The sequence below is a fragment of the Lepus europaeus genome, chromosome 23, assembly GCF_033115175.1.
Source record: "Lepus europaeus isolate LE1 chromosome 23, mLepTim1.pri, whole genome shotgun sequence".
NCBI lineage: Eukaryota > Metazoa > Chordata > Mammalia > Lagomorpha > Leporidae > Lepus > Lepus europaeus.
Window position 1 is genome coordinate 28,564,005 of NC_084849.1, and position 16,526 is coordinate 28,580,530.

Sequence of the window (16,526 nt, forward strand, 5' to 3'; positions counted from 1 at the left end):
GCCTGTCAGCTACCCAGGTTTCCCCCGCACACCTCAACTGTCCCCTGCCAGGCTCCTCCTGGCGCATCTTGGAAGCCGCACGTGGGCGGGGTCATGTCACCTGGGTCCTTTCCGTGCCATGGGCATTGTGTGCTGTCAGGCCAACCGGGCAGTGGCCCCCACTCAGCCTGCTGCTGGGTGCCGGCCTCAGCCTCTGGCCCCCTAGCCTGGTCCCCGAGGGTTGGGAGTTCTGGCAGTGCCGGGCACTCCTGCAGGTGCTCACCCCCAGGTGAGCGCCAGGACCTGTCACCTCAGGGCTGAGCCTCCTGTGCACACAGCGAGAGGCCACCACTGCCCGTGAGGCCCCTGTTGGGCTAGAGGCTCCAGGGTGCTGCCCAGCGGTCAGCCATGCCCTATGGGGCCAATCGTAGACTCCACGCCCACCCCATGTGCATACCATGAGTGAAGGTGAGGCCCTGGGGAACCTTTGCAGAGGCCTGATGAGGGAGAGGCATACAAGACTGGGGGGTGCTGGAGGCGTGGGGACCAGGGTGTGGACCCAGGAGGCGTGGTACGTGGCACAGGGGCCGGGTTGCAGGAAGGGAAGTGAGCAGGTGCTGGAGGCCTCCAGGAGCTCCAGCAGGAGCGAGGAGGCCAAAGCTGACAGGCCTGTGTGTTTCAAGCACCCTGGCTGCACACCACGCCCTCTGAGGGCAGGCTGTCCTGGCTCTGGGATTCCTGCCCCACCCACCCCGCAGCAGGTGCAGACCATGAGAACCCTGACTTGTCCCTCCTGCCTGGTGAAGGTGGGGCTTCTTGGTGTCTTTGGGAACTCAGATCGTCAGGAACCCAGGCCATGGTGGGACTGGTCCCCACCGAGCCTGCTTAGCCTGGCCCTAGCTCTGCCCCACAGGGCTTGCCCCTGCCCCTGTGTCCACCCCAGCCCCAGCCGGCATCGAGGACTTGGGTGTGACCCTTGCAGCATGTTGCCTTGGGGGAACTGAGGCGGTGCAGGCTCGCTCCTGGGCGGACCCATCGCCCCCTGCCCGCACATTTGCCGGTCTGCAGGGAGCTGTTGTTTATCTGAGCTGACTCAGGAAGCGTTTGTGCATGAAGAAGTACTTCTAGATGTTTATCCACCAGACTTGTGAACCAAGGGCATTGGCTCATTTTCGTTTTTCCAAATCTTTAAAAACACAGCGGGTGAAGCTGCCACCTGTGACGCCGGCATCCCGTACGCATGCAGACTCGCGTCCCGGACTCTCCTCTTCCGATCCAGCTCCCTGCTCTTGCACCTGGGAAAGCAGTGGAAGATGGCCCAAGTCCTTGGGCACCCACATGGAAGACCCGGAAGAAGCTCCTGGCTCCTGGCTTCGGATTGGCACAGCTCCAGCTGTTGCAGCCAGTTGGGGAGTGAACCAACAGATGGAAGATCTCTCTTTCTCTCCCTTCTTCTCTCTTTCAAATAAATACAAATAAATCTTTTTAAACATTTATTTGAAAGAGCTCTTCTATCCGCTGATTCACTCCCCAAATGGCCCAAATGGATGAGGCTGGGCCAGGCTGGAGTGCAGAACTCAATCCGGGTCTCCCACGTGGCTGGCAGGGGCCTGAGTGCTTGAGCCATCAGCTGTTGCTCCCCCTCCCTCCGCGGCCCCGTAGCGTGCATTAGCAGGAAGCTGGGTTAGAAACAGAGGTGCCAGGATTCGAGGGCCGGCGCCGTGGCTCAACAGGCTAATCCTCCGCCTTGCGGCGCCGGCACACCGGGTTCTAGTCCTGGTTGGGGCGCCGGATTCTGTCCCGGTTGCCCCTCTTCCAGGCCAGCTCTCTGCTATGGCCCGGGAAGGCAGTGGAGGATGGCCCAAGTGCTTGGGCCCTGCACCCGCATGGGAGACCAGGAGAAGCACCTGGCTCCTGGCTTCGGATCAGCGAGATGCGCCGGCCGCAGCGGCCATTGGGTAGGTGGCCCAAGAGGTGTCTGAACTGCTGCCTGCCCCTTACTGGTTATTTTTTTTTTTTCAAGATTTATTTATTTGAAACGGAGAAAGAGAGATCTCCCATCTGCTGCTTCACTCCCCAGATGGCCGCAACAGCCGGAGCTGGGCCAAGCCAAAGCCAGGAGCTAGGAGCTTCATCCGGGTCTCCCACGCAGGTGCAGGGCCCAAGCACTTGGGACATCGTCCACTGCTTTCCCAGGTACATTAGCAGGGAGCTGGATCAGAAGTGGGGCAGCCAAGACTCTAACCGCTGTCCATATGGGATGCTGGCACTGCACACGCAGCTTTACCTACCACGCCACAGCGCTGGCCCGTACTTGGTTTTATTTTATTTTATTTTTTGTCATGATTTTTTATATTACATTATTTAACACCATTCCTCATTAGTACAGCACATTTTATCATACACTTGCACCATTTTCCTTGGATTTCTGATCTTTGTCTTCAATCTTTATATTATCTTTCTTCAGAACAGCGTGGATTTCATCCATTACTGTAGATACGTTTCTGATTGTCTTATTCAGTTGATTTTCAAATTGCACGTACTTGGTTTTAAATGAAGCCTTGGGAGGCAGGCATCTTGCCCAGTGGTTGAGACATCCAGAGTGCCTGAGTTTGAATCCTGGCTCTGGCTCCTGACCCCAGCTTCCTGGGAGGCAGCAGGTGATGGCTCAAGTATTTGGGTCCCTGCCATCCATGAGGGGGACCTGGGATGAGTTCCTGGCTCCCAGCTTCAGCCTGGCCGTCAGAAACCTGTGGGGAAGTGAGCCAGCAGGTGGGAGTGGAAGTGGGTGCTGTGTGTCTGCTTCTCAAATAAGTACATAAGGTTGATCAGTTAATCGTTAATTAAGACCATGTCGCTCAGAGCTGGGGTTTCTAGGACTTCTGTGTTGCTGGGAGTGGGAGTGGGTGATGGGTGGGCTGTGGTACAGTGAGGAAGCATCTCTGACAGCCACCCAGGCCAGCAGCCGGGGCCCTGGGACCAGCACACGGGCTGCCACAGTCCTTGCTCCTGGTGACTTGTCCCCAGCCCTGCCCACCATCTCCTCTGTTCACTGATGGGGACGACCTCCCAGAGGTGAACCTTGGGGCCGGCCGTGGTCTGCAGGCTTGGGCAGGGAGCAGGGCCTGCTGGGGGTGGCGGGGCGTCCGGTGTCCCCTGCCGTGCAGCTGCGGCCCAGGCTGAGGAAGCTCCTGCCCTGGCCCGGCTCCCCCACCCCACCCCTCCACCAGCCACCCACTGTGACCTCCTGCGGGTCCCTGAGACGCTGCCTGTTCCTCTGTGCCCACGCCCACCTCAGTGTGCGAGGCATGCTGGAGGCAGGGGTGCCCTCTCCAAGGCTGCACCCCCTGAGCCTCGCGCAGACTCCGGGCGGCCCTCAGAGACTAGTCCCGTTTCCTGTGAAATCCAGCCTCGAGGTGACCCCTGAGGGGGCCCAGCCTAGGGCCGGGCACCGTCTTCCAGCTGTGGCAGAAGCAGATCCAGCGTCTGCTGCCCGCCAGGCTGCCCAGCCCTGGCCAAGGTGGACTCTCTCCCCCAGCCCGACCTTCGGTTCCAGGCGGGGCGGATTCCAGGGCATCTTCCTGATCGGGAGAGGTGGTGCAGGCAGAGCAGGGGACTCTGCGCCGTCATCTGTAGAAATTCCTGTTTCTGGAACAGGAAAGGTGGTTGGTGACAGGTGCAACTTCTGTCCCCTTAATTTCCATATTTTCTTGGTCATTGCTGTGAGCGTCTGCCTTCGGGGACCCAGACGCCTGTGTGCTCCCTTGCTTTACGTTTGTCTTTGTTTGTGTTTGTTCTTTATTGTGTCACGATGGCTGCATTTCAGGGTATTCATTTACCTCTAAGTACAAGTTTGGCTACTTTTGCACTTTTATGAGAGGGTGTTTCAAAAAGTTCATGGAAAAGGGAATTAAAATGCAAGTTTATAATGGTCTAAAATAATTTGAAATCTAGGCTTAGTTTTTCTTTTTTAAGACTTATTTATGTATTTGAAAGAATTATAAAGAGGCAGAGAGACACATGTTCCATCTGCTGGTTTTTTCCCCAAATGGTCACAACAGCCAGAGCTGGGCCAGGCCGAAGCCAGGAGCCAGGAGCTCCATCCAGGTGTCCCACATGGATGCAGGGGCCTAAGTACTTGGGCCATCTTCTGCTGCCTTCCCACGTACATTAGCAGGGAGCTGGATGGGAAACAGAGCAGCAGGACTTGAGCCGGTGCTCGTGATGTGGGATTGCCTGTGTCGCAAGCGCTGTTTTTCCCGCTGTGCCGTGTGCCTGCCCCTCTTCCTGTCGTTCCAAAGCGTACCGAGCAGTAGCACTGAGCGCATTCACACTGTGATGGAACCAATCCCAGGACGTTTTCTTCGTGCAAGACTCAAAGTCTGCACCCCCTGAACAGGGACTCCATCCCCCCCAGCACACAGCTCCCAAACCATCATTCCACCGTGCCTGTCCGTCATCTGTCTGTCCTTGGCACCTCGCGGGTCGGAACCACAGAATACTCGTCCCGTGGGCCCGGCTTCTGTCCCTTGGCGCCACGCTCTCCACCTCATCCATGTTGTAGTCGGCCTCCCCTCCCCCACATGGAGATGGGAGGGAGAGGGAGGGAGGGAGGGAGGGAGGGTGTTATCTTCCACCTGCTGGTTCACCCCCCCGAAATGGCCACACAGCTGGGGCTTGGCCACGCTGGAGCCAGGAGCTTCGTCCTGGTCTCCCGCGTGGGTGCAGGGGCCCAAGCACTCGGGCCGTCCTCCACTGCTTTCCCAGGTGCATTAGCAGGGAGCTGGATTGTAAGTGGAGCAGCCAGGACAGAAACCAGTGCCCATATGTGATGCCAGTGCTGCAGGCAGTGGCTTTAGCCACTAAGCCACAGTACAAGCCCAGTAAAATAAACCTTAAAAAAATAATAATAAAAATAAAAGGAAGCTGGACAGGAAGCAGAGCTGGGACTCAGGCCCGGGCAGTGCCGCATGGGATGTGGGAGTCCCCGCAGCAGCACAACCACCGTGCCACCACGCACGCCCCTGGTTCTTCGTGATGCCCTCACAGGGCCCAGCACCACGGTATAGCGGGCAAAGCCACCAGCTGCAGCACTGGCAACCTATATGAGCACCAGTTTGAGTCTGAGCTGCTCCACTTCTGATACAGCTCCCTGCTAATGCACCTGGGAAAAGCAGTAGATGACCTAAGTCCTTGGGCCCTTGTACCCCCATGGGAGATCTGGAAGAAGCCCCAGGCTCCTGACTATGGATCAGCCTAGCTCTGGCCTTGCAGCCATCTGAGACATGAACCAGCAGATGGAAGACCCATCTCTCTCTCTCTTTCTCTCTCTCTTTCTCTCTCTCTTTCTGTCTGTAACTCTACCTCTCAAATAAATAAAGCTTTATTTTAAAAAATACCATTGAAAATGAGATGGTTCCCTAAATTTCTTGTATCAGAAATCCAAATTTGGCTGGCACCGTGGCTCAATAGGCTAATCCTCCGCCTTGCGGCGCCAACACACTGGGTTCTAGTCCTGGTCGGGGCGCTGGCTTCTGTCCTGGTTGCCCCTCTTCCAGGCCAGCTCTCTGCTGTGGCCCGGGAGTGCAGTGGAGGATGGCCCAAGTGCTTGGGCCCTGCACCTCATGGGAGACCAGGAGAAGCACCTGGCTCCTGGCTTTGGATCAGCACAATGTGCTGGCCACAGCGGCCATTGGAGGGTGAACCAACAGCAAAGGAAGACCTTTCTCTCTGTCTCTCTCTCTCACAGTCCACTCTGCCTGTCAAAAAAAAAAAAAAATCCAAATTCCAGAAATAAATAATTCAGAAGTTTTCAATTGCCTGTCTTTTTCTTTTCTGGCCAAGAGGCAAAGGGAGCCTGTTCTCATTTGTCCAAGCTGATCTAGGGTGAGCCCTACCCGGGTGCGGAGAGCATGGCGCTCCAGCCCCAGTCCTGTCACGGGCCAGCAGGAAGAGCTCCTTCTCCAAACCTCCACGGCCTCATCTGTCTTCAGCAGTGGCCAAAACATTGGTTCTCATCCCCTTGACTTCTCTCCCTTCTTCTCAGCGCCCCGCATCAGCTCCCAGTCCAAGCCAACAGGACAACGAACGGCTCAGATCATGCTCTCCAGCAGCCCTTGGGCTGCCCATCATCTGGACATGTCCCGCCCCCTCACTTCCTCCCATCTTGTAGACAGGCCTTGTATCATTGGATCTCACGTTAGTGCAAGAAGGGTGAGTGAGGTGCAATGAGATATTGTGTCCACTGCTTTCCCAGGCGCATTAGCAGGGAGCTGGATCAGAAGTGGAGCAGGGGCAGGCACTGTGGCATAGCTGGTAAAGCCACAGCCTGTAGCACTGGCATCCCATATGGGCACCAGTTCAAGACCTGGCTGCTCCACTTCTGTTCCAGTTCTCTGCTGTGGCCTGGGAAAGCAGTAGAAGATGGCTGAAGTCCTTGGGCCCCTGCACCCGCGTGGGAGACCCTGAGGAAGCTCCTGGCTCCTGGCTTCAGATTGGCACAGCTCCACCTGTTGCAGCCATCTGGGGAGTGAACCAGCAAATGGAAGACCTCTCTCTCTCTCTCTCTGCTTCTGCCTCTCTGTAGCTTTGCCTTTCAAATAAATAAATAAATCTGTAAAAAAAAAAAAAAAAAAAAAAAAGAAGAAGAAGAAGAAGTGGAGAAGTGGAGCAGCCAAGACTTGAACCAGTGCCCATATGGGATACTGGTGCTGCAGGTGACAGCTTTGCCCTCTACGCCACAGTGCCAGGTCCTGCTGTTCGACTTTTCTGTCTCCTCTCGATGCAGACGTGGTAGTTTCCACATTTCCGGCAGCTGGCCTGTTTCGTCCGGCTGCCTGCTTTGTTGGTGACATTCGTGGCATCCCGTCACTGCCTTCTTCGGGGGCAGTACTGGCAAGGGCGCCCCCGGAACATTCGATATTCGGTCTGGTCTGGTCGTGCTTTTGGACGCCGCTTGAATTCCGCCCACCCCGCGGAAGGCGTCACCCACAGATCCAGCCTGCTCCTGAGCCACCCGAGGGCTCCCCGGGAGCAGGTGACAGAAGCGTTCCTGCTGCGCTCGCTCACGGTCGCGGGTCCCCCTGGGGGCGGCTCTCCTGCTTCCAGGGGCTTTGCCCTCACACCCAAGCTGAGGGCTTCTCACCAGCCAGAGGTGACAGCCACCTCCAATGGAAACCCTGCCCCGATGTCCCAGGCCTGGGATCCCAGGGGTTCTCCACGCGAGTCCTGTTCACGGCCTGATGCTGCCAAACCTCACCATGCTGCTTTCTTGCGATGCCTCAGAGCTGGGTTCATCTTCCCTAAATGTCTCCTGCTGGGTGGGTGGGGGGCGGCTGTTCAGCCACCACGGTGAAGTGTGGGGGAACGTCCCTAGGGGGACGCCTGGCTCCAGTCTCGCGTGCTCTGCTTCTGATCCAGCTTCCTGGCTGTGGAATGCAGGCATCGCAGCCAGCCTCTTCACCAGCAGGCCGAGCAAAACACGGTGGACGGAACATCTAGGAGGCCACGGACATGGCCTTGACACTGACCAGATCCGGGCCTAGAAGACCTCAGCTGGGGGTCACAGGAGGGGGTTCCTTGTAGACTGTGACAGTGGGGACAGCCTGGGCCTGGCTCCGGTGGGAGTGGGGATGGAGACGCCCCCCTCGTTCCACTGCCTCACTTGCTCGCAGAGGCAGTCTTTGCTCATATGCTGTGGTGTCGGACACAGGGGCGTGGGCGCCCCTGGCCGGCCCATCCCTGGGAAGGTGGGGTCAGGAGCAGCAGGGCCAGCGTCCAAGCTCAGGTTCCAGGAGTTGAAGGAGTGATCCTCGGGCTCTCGGGAGGATGCAAGGACCCCCGCGACACGGGCAGGACCCAGAAGAATCAGGGCTGTGGTGGGCTGGCTCAAGGTCACGTGCCAGGGGCTCCCGTGGGTTTTCCTGGGCTGGAGGAGGGTATGTGTGGGGAGGGGGCTCTATCCCCAGGGGATGACAGCTCTTATTCCTTCTCGGGGGCCCCTCCTCTGTGGGTTGGCTCCACCCCTTCCGGTGCCATAGTGGACAATGGCAGGAGAGTGACGGTCGGGAGCTGCTGGGCTTGGTGCCATCTCCAAGCCAAGATACCAAGTGTCCGTCGGCCACCAAGTTCTGTCTCCAGCCCAAGCCTCCCTCTCCTGAAACGGCAGTGTCCAGCGTCCTCTCCACCTCTGTAGCCCGACGGAGCCCCGCTTGGACCCCGCTGCCCTCCCTCCACCGTGGGCCCCACCCTTGCTCTTGGTCAGGAGTTCCCCACTCCCTGGCCCTCACCTGCCTCTGAGCCATGCAGAACCAGATGGCCGCAGTTCCACCCCAGCCAGGTCCCCACGCCTCCTCCCAGATCTGATCCAGGTCGAAGCTCATGGACACCGCGCAGGCAGGGGCTGTGGTGAGGGGAGACTCACTGCTCGGGCCCCACATCATTCCTCTGTAAAGGAGTGAGGATGGGTCCCCCACACCTCTCTCTTCCCTTATTTCAAAGGCAGAGAGAGAGAGATCTCCCATCTGCTGGTTCACTCCCCCAGATGCTCCCAATAGCCTGGGGGAATTGAGGGGGGAGGGGGCAGGCCAAAACCAGGAGCCGGGAACTCTGGGTCTCCTGCGTGGGTGGCAGGGGCCTGAGTACTTGAGCCATCACCTGCCACCTCCTAGGATGCGCGTTACAGGAAGCTAGCATCAAGAACATCACCAGGGAGCTGGCGCTGTGGCATAGCGGGTAAAGCCACTGCCTGAAGTGCCGACATCCCATATGGGCACTGGTTCGAGTTCTGGTTACTCCACTTCCGATCCAGCTCCCTGCTGATGATCCTGGGAAAAGCAGCAGAAGATGGCCCAAGTGCTGGGGGCCCTGCCATCCACATGGGAGACCTGGATAAAGCTCCTGGCTGCTGGCTTTAGCCTGACCCAGCACTGGCCATTGCATCCATCTGGGGAGTGAACCAGGAGGTGGAAGATTTCTCTCTCTCTGTCTCTCCCTCTATCTCTCCCTCTCTGTAACTCTTTCAAAATAAATAAATAAATCTTTGAAAGAAAAACAAGCCTGCCCCGGGAACAACGCTTAGGGGGTTGGGGGCCATCTCAAGAACCCCTCCCCCATCACGCCTGGATGGAGGAGGCCCAGGGGGCTTTGTTAGGGTAGACTGCGTCCAGGGCTCCCCAGGCTGTCTCGCAGGCATCAGCAGCTGGCCGGGAAAGCAGGGCGGGGAGGGGTGGCCTCTGGGGGCGCGGGGCGCCTGCTGACTCAGCGGCAGCGCCCTAACGGGGGCGGGCCCCTTGGCCTCCCTCCCCAGGGCCTGTGTCGATTGGACCACAAAGGGACGGATCTCCCCCCCACCCCACCCCGGGGCCAGCGCTGCCTCGTGCTGCCACTGGGACCTGTGCCTCCCACCCGGAGGCTTAGTTAGCAAAGACTGCCATGGGTCAGCCTGAGGTCGCCTGGGGAGGGCCTCCCGGGCAGGGTGCCCGGCACGCAGGGATGCTGCCAAAAACGCCTGGTCAGCAGCAGCAGGCAGGGTAGACAGGGACCCCCAGGCAGGGACGGGGCCGGGCTCCAGGGCTGGGCCGGCGCATCCACCCCCTGACTGCGTGGGGCCGGCGTGGGGATGCGTCTGCCACTCTTGCAGGGAGGGTCTGTATTGGATCCCTGTCGCCGTGCAGCAGAACCCCCCTGAAGTCCCCCCTGCCCCTGGAACAAGCCAGTCTGCAGCGAGGTCCCCTCTTGTCCAGTCCTGCCCTGGGGTTGTGGCCACAGCAAGGCTGGCTCAGGGTGCCCAACAGGGCCAGGGAGTCAAGAGCCAGTGGGCTGGGGTGGTGCCCAGATGCCACGGCCAGCCCTCTCAGCAGACCTGGGGCGACCTCCCACCCAGCCCCCTTACGGAAGGCTTCCTGCTGGCCAGTTCCCCACCCCCACCCTGAGGGCCTCCACTGGCCCCAGGTGTCTGGGTCCTGAGCAGGAAGTGTTGGCTCAAGGCCGTGGGTCTCTGCCTAGCTGTGGCCTGTCCTCCCCAGGGACCGTTCAGTGGGCAGGTGGCACTGGATCCCAGCCCCTAACCACCAGGCTCTCCCACCCTGGCTCCGTAACATGGGGCGGGATGGGGGTGGTGGTGGGCCAGGCTGAGGGGCTCTGCGGCCACAGGCTCCCAGGGGCTGCACCCCCCACCGCCCCTCAAAAGGGCTTTGTGTGGCCACAAAGAGGCTCTGTCCGTCTGGAGAAGCCTGGGCGTTGCCATGGTGATGGAGGGGCTGGGAAGAAGGGGTCCACCCACCATGGTGGGGAGAAGGGCATTCCAGGCAGAGGGCACCGGGCTCACGGGCCGGCAGCCATCGCGGTGTCTCTGCACCTGCCCAGCCAGCGCCCCACCCCCACTCCCAACCCCTGGACCGGCTGGACGGCTGTTCCAGACTGTGCCTCGGTAGGGCCATCAGGGTGGCAGCAGGGACGTGGCTCCTACGCCCCTGTGCCTGAGTGAGCGCCCAGCCTGGCTGTGAGGCCCCAGCCCTCGGAGGGGCAACGTAACTCCATGCTACCCTGTTCTCCCCAAGTGTCTGGCTTTGGCTTTTGTTTTTGTTTTAAGATTTATTTGAGAGGCAGAGTTACTGAGAGAGACACACAGAGATTGTCCGTCTGCTAGTTCATTCCCCAAATGGCCCCAACAGCTGGAGCTGGGCTGATCAGAAACCCGGAGCCAGGAGATTTTTCTAGGTCTCCCATGTGAGTGCAGGGGTCCAAGCCATCAAGCCGTCTTCCACTGCTTTCCCAATTGCATTAGCAGGGAGCTGGATTGGAAATGGAGCAGCCAGCACTCCAGCTGGTGCCCGTATGGGATGCCGGCACCGCAGGCAGAGGCTTAGCCTACCATGCCACAGCACCGGCCCCTCCTGAGTGTCTTGCAGTTGGTGTCTACACCCCGGCATGGGATGCAGTGGGTGGGAGGGCTGAGCCTGCAGGGAGAGGACCCTGCCTGCTTGGAGCCCCCCAGTCCTCTCAGGGTTGCCCTGGGGCAGGCTGCTGACGCAGGGACCCCAGAGGAGGCGGAGCCTTGCCGCCCATGCCCTAGCCTGGGGGCCTCTGCAGCTGGAGTCTGGAGCCCCAGGGACTCCCGTCTAGCCCATCTCCATGTCCTCCTGGAAAAACAGAAACCCTGGAGACATGAAGGTGCTATCGTTGGCGCCAGAAGCAGGCATCCAGCGGTGGCTCCCTGTAGCTCAGGCCTCCGAGAAAGGAGGAGCCGTCACTGGACACCCACCTGCCCCCCGCCCACATCTGGTACACGACCTGGGCTTGCTGACCCCCTGAGGCCTCCCCAGTGCCAGCACCAGCCCCCTGGACCACCCACCCAGCAGGCCCTCTGCCTCCAGCACCCCATTAGTGCAGGGAAGAACCCCCTGCAAAGTGTTCGCTGCAGGGTCAGTGGGCAGGGGTGGGTGCCTCCCGCGGCCCTCCCGGGGTGGGGGCCACAGGAGGTCACCGAGCGGCCATCTCCAGGCACACACACCCTGGCGTCTGGCCCACCGTGGCGCGCCTCCTCTGCCAGGGAAATCTAATTTCCAGGCCGAATCCGATTAGGGCCCTGGCTGCCTGATTTTCCCACTGCTGTCTTGGGCAGTGGGCGGGCACCACCCTGGGCCCTGGGGAGCTTCAGCCCCCGGCCTCCCTGCCGGGGCGGGTGTCAGCCTTTCCTGTTCCTGTGCCAGCAGCTGGTGCTTCCGTGGAACAAGGCACAGATGCTCCGTGCCCCCTTCCAGCCTGTTCCAAGGGTGCGAGGCCGCCTCTCCACGTCCCTTGTTTGAGCCTTTAAAAAAAAAAAAAAAAAAAAAAAAAAAAAAAAAAGATTTGTTTAAAAGGCAGAGTTACAGAGAGACAGAGATGGAAGGAGAGAAGGATTGGGAGAGAGAGAGACAGAGAGACAGAGAGAGCGCTATCTTCCATCTACTGGTTTACTCCCTAAATAGCTACAACAGCCAGGGCTGGGTCAGGCTGAAGCCAGGAGCCAGGAGCTTACTCTGGGTCTCCCACGTGCATGCAGGGGCCCAAGGACTTGGGCCATCTTCTGATGCTTTCCCAGGCACATTAACAGGGAGCGGGAGCGGAAGTGGAGCAGCAGGGATTCGAACCGGTGTCCATACGGGATGCTGGTGTTTTGAAGGCGGCATCTTTACCCACTGGTCCCCAGAGTCATTTTATTAAAAAAAGCCATGAGCACCACACATGCACACCCTTGTTTGCATGTACAGAAATGTTCCCTTGTTACGAGGTCATGTGGCCGCAGCTCTCCTTGGCGTGAGAGACCAGGGGACTGGAAACAGCCGGAGCACCCCAGGGCCAGCAGTGACTGCCAGAGGACCCTGTGGTCCTTGCCTTTGGCACGATGGATGGCTGGATGCAATCTCCACCCCACGTGAACGCCACGCCCTGGACCTCCCCGCCTGCTTGACCCCAGCCTGGCCCTGTGTGTCCCCAGCCCCCCACAAGGCCTGGCTGCTGGCGGTGCTGAGGGTGTCCTCCCAGGCAGCCCAGGGCCACCCCCTGGGGAGCAGGCACCCTCTCCTGCGTGGGACGTGGCGGGACGTGGCGTGTGGGGGCGGAGCCTGACCCCTAGGAAATTCCTCTGATTCCTCACCCAGATTGGACTCTGGGCCCCATAATTTGATTTTCCGGAGCAAGGCTTTGGCCGGCCGCCTCCTGAGGAGGAATGTCAAGGTCAGCAAGAAGACGTGGAGTTTGGGTTTCCGGGGGCTGGGGGGAGGATTCGGCTCCCAGCCCGGAGTTCCTCCGACGAGGCCTTCAGTTCCCAGATCGGGCGAGCATTGAACTCGGTTTGCTCCCACGGAAGCCTGCTGCTTCCTTCTGCCCGCCCGGCCCCTCCCTCCATTCTCCCACTCATCCTGCTACCTGCCTGTCACCAGCCCACCCATCCGGTCCCCCTCACCCAGCCCCTCCCTCCCATTCCCTCACCACAGCTCCACCTGCCCGTCCGTCCCCTCCCCCATCTCTGTCCCCACCTGAGTGGCCTTGGGCAGCTCATTTTCCCCACTTGCACCAACCCCTGCCCTGGCAGCACTAGCCGAGGCCCCTGTCCAGCCCCCGGCTGCATAGCCAGGGCCACTGTGGCTGGCACGGGGCTGTTTGCTTTGCTTTGTGGTCGTTTTTTTTTTTTCCAGAATGTCATCTCTGCCCTGGCCCGCCCCCCCACCCCGTACTCCCCCCAACCCCTCTCCCAAGGGGCATCTGATGTTTCCTGGCCTGGACGTTGGCTTTTGTCCCATGGTTCCTGGGGTGTGGTCAGCCCCACCCCCCACCCCCCCACCGGGCTGCCCAGTCATTTTATTGCAAGATGGGGGCCTGAGCACTAACAGTGTTGTGAAGCTGGCCGCTGTGGGGTCTGGGTAGGGTCACAAGGACTTTGCTGGACCTTCCAGCGGGGAGAGCCAGGGCCACCCCAGGCCAGCAGCATCGCATGTCCCTGCCTGCCCCCCTCACCCCTCCACGCCAAGCCCCAACCACAGACAGCAGCTCTGATGCTCTGATGCTCCGCCATCTGTCTTAAAAATTCATGCACACATTTTGTTTTCCATGACACCCCCATATTTATTGTTTTAATATAGAAATTGCATTTTGAGTTATCCTCGGAGAAGCCTCTCCCCTGTGCTGGACCGGGGCCCCTGTATCCAAGCACGTGCTCCTGTGTGTGTTGTCCGAAGGCAGACAGCACAGGCCTGGCACTCGGGCCTCTGTGGTCCCATGGGTGCTGCCGGGACTCCACCGCCTGCCAAGCTGGCCAGCATTGGAGGCACGTGGTTATCTCCCGCTGGGCGAACCAAATTGGGCAGTGGGAAAGCCAGAGTTTGGCCATCTTCTCACACTCTGGCCGCGGGCCTCAGAATTCTGGGCCCCCAGCCAGAGTCAGCAGGGGTCTTCTTCCAGGGGAGGGGGACACTTCCGTGGACCCCAGGGCAGGGAGGCTGCCCCCAGGCCATGCAGGTGAAGGCTGGGCTCGGGCAGCATACAAGGGGGGAAGAAAGTCACCATTGCCCACCAGGCCAGCACCACCTGCCACCTGTGGGGGAGGGGGTCCTGATCCTATTCCTTTCTGTCCCTTGGTCCTGAGACTCCGCTGAGATGGCCGTTGCTGCCACGAGGCTTGGCTGAGGGCTCAGGTGGCCTGGCTCCTGCCATCTTGCAGCCCCCAAGCCCCCAACTCACCTGCCTAAGGAAGAGGCCCCACCATGCCCACCTGGGGCCCATGGCTAGGTTCATTGCGTTAGCTGGCATTAGCTGGTTTGTATACCCAGGCCACATGTCCCCTGCTGTCTGTCCCTGTGTGCCTTGGCAGTCTGTCTCTCCTACGTCTCTCCCACCCCCCCGACCCAGCTCTATCCCCTGGGTGGTGGCCGCCACCTCTCCCAACAGGAGTCTGGTTCTTTGGCTTCCCAGTGGCTCCTCTTCTCATAGCAGCGTCCCTGCAAGGTCAAGGGGACAGTTTTGTTTGTGTGACAGGGGCAGGGGAAAGGCAGAGCAGCCGCAGGGGCCTGTGCTGGGCCTCAGTTTCCCCAGCTGTCACAGCAGTATGTTGTCCCTCCCTTCACCCCTGGGGTACACTCTGTCCCTGGCCCTTCCTCCTGGGGTGGGGTGGGGGGCTCTGGCCTAGCAGCTCATTGGTCCTCCACAGCGTCCCCACTGTGTGCTCTCCCCGTGGGGCTCGGAGTCTTCCACAGTGGGCAGACATGGGGCACTGAGCCACGCACACCAGGCTCCAGGCAGTGAGTCCGGATCTGAGCTCTGCCTACTTGCAGGCCTGACCGGAGACAGGGCTGGGGTGGCTCCTGAGATCAGGGTGAGCAGGGCTGGCGCTGTGGTACAGCAGGTTAAAACCCTGGCCTGCAGTGCTGACATCCCATATGGATGCCGGTTCGAGTCCTGGCCACTCCACTTCCGATCCAGCTCCCTGCTAATGGGCCTGGGAAAGCAGTGGAAGATGGCCCAAGTCCTTGGGCCCCTGCACCCACTTGGAAGATCCGGAAGAAGCTCCTGGCTCCTGGGCAGAAGAGGGCCTGAGAGGTAGTGAGTGCATAGTACGCCAGCCCCCTCCCTTCCCATTGAGCCGCCCCACCCCCAATCCTCTGGTTCTGTGGGCCTGGCAGGAAGCAGGGGAGCCTGGGATGAGCCTGGAGCCCTGCAGAGAGTGAGCGGACTGCTTCCGGCCGGCCTCGGATTAATGGCTTTTAATTCAGAATTTAATCAATGCGCTTCCCTCCAGAGGGAGCGAGTCTCCTGACGTGTGCTCCGGGCGGCTGGGTGGGCAGGCAGGGGGCCCATGGGGGGCCCCATGAGGCCTCCGCCCACCCCGCCCTGAGCATGCTCTGCTTCTGCCTGCAGCTGGTGCAGCCCCAGCCATGGAGAACTACCACGTGCACTCGGCCGCCAGCATCCTGGCCTCGGTGAAGGAGCAGGAGGCCCGCTTCGAGCGGCTGACGCGGGCACTGGAGCAGGAGCGGCGCCATGTGGCCCTGCAGCTGGAGCGTGCCCAGCAGCCCGGCGTGGGCACCGGTGGTGTGGGCCACAGTGGGCAGCCCCTGCCCATGGCCTGGCAACAGCTGGTCCTGCAGGTAACAGCCCAGTGACTCGGGAAGAGGGGGAGAAAACCACTCCAGGGGTCTCAGTAGACCACGAGCCAGCATGCATGTGGCTTCTTGCAAGACCTCCTGAGGCTGCTGGGGAGGGGGAGAGAGGGGCACCATGTGAAGAGTGGGTGGGACGAAGCCAGACCCCCAGAACAGGACCCTACAGTGAGCGAGCCCTCGGGCCTCTGCAGCTGGGCAGGGTATTTTCCGGGTAACTCCTTGGTCAGCCACACACAGAGGACTTTTCCTGCCCCAGGATCTCTGGGCCACAATGTTCTAACCTGCGAATGGGGTGACAGCAGCTCCCCCGTCCCCAGCGCAGGGGGAGGCCTGGAGCTGGGTGTGGCTCCTGTGACTGATCAGAGCCAGGGGGTGGCAGCCGGGAGAGGGGAAGGCCCCTCTGGTTCCCACTGCAGCCCCCCACCCCTGCCAGCCAGCTCAGAGGTGAGAAAACGGAAGTGCCTCTGGGGTTCACAGAGTGACCCTGGGGGACCCGCCCCCTCCCACATCACCCAGCATCTCCCGCGTCCTCCCCCCGGGCCCTGTCCTGGGTGCACATGTGAGACTCCAAGCAGCAGCCTCGTCGGGCTTGGGGGCGGGGCGTGCCTGGGGCAATGACCGGGGGGACCTCGGCTCCCTGATGGCCCGTGGAGGAGACCCACTTAAAGCACAGGACCCAGCACAGGGATGTAGGCGGAGCCAAGTGGGCATCTCAGATTCCCTGGTGCCATAGGGGAGCCCTCTTTCCAAACACCTGGCAGCCACCCCTGCCCGCAGCCCCCAGCCTCAGTTCTTGGGAGGGTGCGTCTTGTTCCACCCCAGGAGGGAAGTGGAACAGTCCCACTGGGCCACATGGGGACTGTGACCCCAAGGCCGCCTGCAGGGCGCCAGGCGCGCAGTCCAGGCCCC

At 60.5% G+C, this 16,526-nt stretch overlaps 1 protein-coding gene across 6 annotated transcripts in view; it reads left to right on the plus strand.

Moving 5' to 3' along the window:
* The window catches only part of ARVCF (ARVCF delta catenin family member), a 40,889-nt gene that overhangs the window by 9,069 nt on the left and 15,294 nt on the right, over nucleotides 1-16,526 (plus strand). For 4 of the 6 annotated variants that reach the window (XM_062182808.1, XM_062182813.1, XM_062182812.1 and 1 more), the window contains exon 2: nucleotides 15,373-15,602. In XM_062182808.1, the coding sequence (XP_062038792.1) occupies nucleotides 15,390-15,602 (213 nt within the window). In that variant the 5' untranslated portion in view covers nucleotides 15,373-15,389. Of the gene's footprint in view, nucleotides 1-2,071; nucleotides 2,176-12,620; nucleotides 12,697-15,372; nucleotides 15,603-16,526 lie in introns of those variants that run through there. The other 2 variants (XM_062182809.1, XM_062182810.1) reach the window with 2 other exon arrangements.